At 33.7% G+C, this 4,449-nt stretch overlaps 1 protein-coding gene across 1 annotated transcript; it reads right to left on the bottom strand.

The window, feature by feature from the left end:
- Window positions 1–66: 66 nt before the first annotated feature.
- Window positions 67–1,882, bottom strand: LOC111497966 (4-coumarate--CoA ligase 1-like). Its single transcript, XM_023148993.1, has 2 exons — window positions 426–1,882; window positions 67–334 (listed from the first exon to the last, which is right to left on the bottom strand). Exons 1-2 carry the CDS (start codon window positions 1,829–1,831, stop codon window positions 112–114), a joined length of 1,629 nt encoding a protein of 542 aa, XP_023004761.1. The 5' UTR covers window positions 1,832–1,882; the 3' UTR covers window positions 67–111.
- Between the last annotated feature and the right edge of the window lie 2,567 nt (window positions 1,883–4,449).

The following is a 4,449-nucleotide window of genomic DNA, read 5'->3' as shown; positions in this document are numbered from 1 at the left end:
AAAAAAAAAAAAAAAAAAAAAAAAAAAAAAAAAAAAAAAAAAAAAAAAAAAAAAAAAAAAAAAAAAAAAGGGCGACAGTTTGGAGTAGAGGCGATGAGGGGAATTTGGTGTTCAATTGTAAGCACCATTACCCAGTTTGGCTCTGAGCTCTTTTCTGAGGATTTTGCCCGACGGAGCCTTTGGAATCGCATTCACGAAAAACACTCGTTTTAGCCTTTTGTAGAACACCACTTGTCTTGATATGAATTGGCTTACATCTTCTTCCGTGATCGCGCCGCCGTTCGCCTTCACCACAAACGCCACCGGCACTTCTCCGGCTTCCTCGTCCGGCATACTGTTATAAGAACAATCCCATTACAAATTAAATCTCCTTTAAATTATTTCAAATTAATTTCATTACTACTGCCAATTTCATTTTAGCTAACCCAATCACAGCTGCATCGGATAGTTTGGGGTGAGTGATCAGAAGAGCCTCCAGCTCCGCCGGCGCCACCTGAAACGCCTTGAATTTTATCAGTTCTTTAAGCCGGTCGACGATGAAGAGCTCCTCCTCATCGTCGACGAACCCAATGTCGCCGGTGTGAAGCCATCCTTCTTTATCAACAGTCCTCTTCGTAGACTCCAAATCGTTTAAGTATCCCTTCATGATCTGATCCCCTCTAATACAAATCTCTCCGGCGGAATTCGCCGGCAACGACGCGCCGGTTTCCGGATCAACAATCTTCATCTCTGCATTTCGAACCACCGTCCCACAGGCGCCGGCTTTCACCGGAAACGGTTCTTTCGCAAACGCTAAACTCATGGTCAGAACCGGACCGGCCTCGGTCATTCCATATCCTTGCCCGAGAATCGCCGCTGGAAACTTCTCCCTCACAGCGTCTTCCAATTCTTTCCCCAGCGGCGCTCCACCGGATTTCAATACCCTCACGGACGACACGTCGTATTTCTCCAAATCCGGCGATTTAGCAATGGCTAAAAAAATTGGCGGCACGATCGGCATGATCGACACTTTATATTTCTCAACTAATTGCAATAGCGAAACGATTTCGAATTTTTGCATTATCAAAATCGCAGCACCGGCGCGTAAACCACACAGCAAAATCGAATTGAGTGAATAGATATGAAAAAACGGCAAAACACAGAGGATAACATCACCACCATGATAATACAGATTCGGATTTTGGCCGTCGATTTGTTGAGCAACGCTTGTGATCAACCCTTTATGAGTCAACATAACACCCTTTGGTAAACCGGTGGTGCCGGAGGAATACGGCAGCGCCACCACATCATCGGCGGCGAAATCCACAAACGGCACATGGGATTCATCCGCGCCACTCAAAACAGAGTAATGCAAACAACCCTCAACAGCATAATCAACACACACGATTTTGACACCATTTTCAGCCAAATCCTTAACCCGATCATAAAAGCAAGCCATGGTGACAATCAATTTCACATTAGCAGCTTTCGCCTGTTTGGCAATTTCCACCGCCGTGTAAAACGGATTCGCCGCCGTCATGATAGCGCCGCGATACGACGCTCCGAGAAACGTGAAAACAAATTCCGGCGAGTTGGGAAGTAAATTCATAACGACATTACCCTTCTTAATCCCGAGATTGTGAAGTCCACTGGCGACACGACGGGCTGTTAACTGAACGTCGTGGTATGAGTAAACATCGCCGGTGGCGCCGTTAATCAAACAGGGGCGGGAGCCGAGTTTGGACTGGTTTTGAAAAACGTAGTGATGGAGTGGAAGATGATTGGGAATGTGAATATCGGGAAGCTTTGATCGGAAAATGAACTCGTTTGTTTGGTTTAATTCAGCGGCCATTGTTGAAGCTTGAAACTCAGATAGAAGAACAAAAAAAACAGAGAAGGGTTTGGTGTGAAGATGATGAAGAGAAATGTGGAGATTTTATACAAAAATAATAGTGTTTGGTTGGTGAGAAAAAAATCAATCGGATTCTTTTCGTTTCTGTTTGTTTTGATAATCGGCGTCGCGGTCAGATGTGAGGTCTGAGGACTTTTCCCCTACTCCCAAACTTTGACTCTCAACAAATTTTTTAAAATGAGAGAGGTAATTTGTAAAATATTAAAATTAAAATAATTTAGATTGAATCTTTTAAAATAAATAGTGAAATTCTTTTTCTATTATTATTAGTGGACTAATTTTTTTGTTTATTTATTAATTAATCAATTTTATGTTTAATAAACATAAATTTACAATTCATTTAGCATAACTAACTTTTAAAAAAACTCTAATAACAGTGATAAAAATTTTAAATTTAATGTGTATATATATATATACACACACGTTGTTCATTTCGTTTACATGGTTTTATTTGATGATCCACCGACTTGTGGGCTGGATCTGTGAATATAGCGATATTTCATTAATTTACATCGAAACAAAGAACGTGAAAAAAGGAAAAAAAAAGAAAAAAGATAAAGTAAAAAAAATACGAATTTAACCTTTTATGGACATGATATTTTATTGTTAATTTTTTAAAAAATAATTTTAATCCATAGTAAGTCTTTTCTTTGTTAATTCGGAAATATGTTCGCATTTTTTTCGTGACATAAAAATATTATTATTATTTGACAAATTATGATTAAAAATATTTAAAAATAATCTAATAAACCAATGTTAAATTCTGTTAAAAGTTTAAAGGTTAAAATAATTTAATGATTGAACCATAGGGGAAGATGTAGAAATAAAAAGTTAGAGACATAAATATATATTAATTTAAAATACATTTTTAAAATAAAAAACAAAAATAGAAAATAAAAAAAGAGAAATGGAGTTGTATATTAAAATTTATTAAAGTTTCGAATGGTATGTGTGCATTTAAGTAAAATTTATTTCACAGCTATATAATATGTCCGTTGGTTGCATGTCATTTAAAGATCATGTGACATATTAACTTTATGTCTTCATTCTTAAATATAGTCGGTTACTATTTTCTTTTTAAAGTAGCATAATTAATGAAAATACCAAGTAATATTAATCTAATAATAGATTTGGTCCAAATTGAGGTTGTTTTTAACCAAAATATATTATTATTATTGGGGTATAAATACTAACATGAGCTAGTATGAAGTTGCACCTAACCTGTGTAAAATAATAATTAATTAATAATTTATTTTAATCGAGGAGGAAAAGGAATTAATTTAATGGCTAGTTTTTCACCTACCCGTGTTGGACGATGAAAGTTCCACATCGGCTAATTTAGGGAATGATCATGGGTTTATAAGTAAGGAATACTAACTCCATTGGTATAGGGCCTTTTGGGGAAGACCAAGCAATGCTATGAGAGCTTGTACTCAAAGTGGACAATATCATATCATTGTAGAGAGTCGTGTTCGTCTAATACTCCGATCATACGCATTGCAGCTAAAATGGGCCTGGCCCATTAAGGTTCAAAAAAATAAGCAAAAACAAAAAGAAAAGAAATGGGCCTGGCCCATTAAGGTTCATGTTACACGCTGTAACTACTCGAATTTAAATGGGTCAAACTTTGAAAGGCCGTGGTTCAAAGTTTTGGTGCTCCTAGATTCGTGGGGTTGTGGTTCTCCAACTACCAAGAGAGTTCGTATTTCATATTATTTTTTCCTGCCGTGTTTGGTTTAGATTATATTAATTTAAATTTTATTTAATCTTAATTTGATTGATTAAGTTTCTAAATTTGTTATATTTTAGGGTAAATTTAGCAATAATGATTATAAATACGAGTTTAATTAAAATATTATTCCTGCCTTTCAGAATATTTTCTTAAAAATTAATTTATTCACTTATTTTTATTAGAATATTGGATGGATAAAGTCACGAAAAAAACAAGAAAAAACATGTCTTTTGCCGCCAAAGATTTCATTAGTCTTCTTTCACAACAAAACAACAATTAGAAATTAATAAAAATACTCTTAAACTTTATAATTTGTCTAAAACAAATACCCTTAAAATCTAAAAATTACCATAAAATATTAGCTTTAAAAGTTTGTGTTAGAATATGTTTAAAAAATATCCATAAAATTTTAAGAGTGGCATTGAGATTCTTTATCTTTATAAAAAATTTAAAAATTCTCAGTATCAATATATGGATGAAAATTGTCTAACAACACCTCACAAGATATCTCCAGACTTTTTAATGTTAGTTTTGAAAGTTCATGCATATTTTTTAAATGTTAGACTTACGACAAATGTATTTTTTCATTTTTAAATTTTTTTAAAATTTTAAAATAGTTGAAAAGTATTATTAATAAATTTTTTGAAAAAGTAGATATTTTTGAAATAAATTGTTAATGATTTGGTGTTTTTTAGTTTTTTTTTTAAAGTTAAAATTTTAGGGCATTATTTAAAGGTATTCTAATTTAAACCTGACAGTTATATCAAAATTCAGAGTATTTTGTCACAAAAAAAAAAAAAAAAAAAAAAAAAAAAAAAAAAAAAAA

Source organism: Cucurbita maxima, unplaced genomic scaffold (genome assembly GCF_002738345.1).
Source record: "Cucurbita maxima cultivar Rimu unplaced genomic scaffold, Cmax_1.0 Cma_Scf00024, whole genome shotgun sequence".
NCBI classification, from domain to species: domain Eukaryota; kingdom Viridiplantae; phylum Streptophyta; class Magnoliopsida; order Cucurbitales; family Cucurbitaceae; genus Cucurbita; species Cucurbita maxima.
Note: the sequence above shows the minus strand (reverse complement) of the source record. Positions and strands in the feature narration are given on the sequence as shown.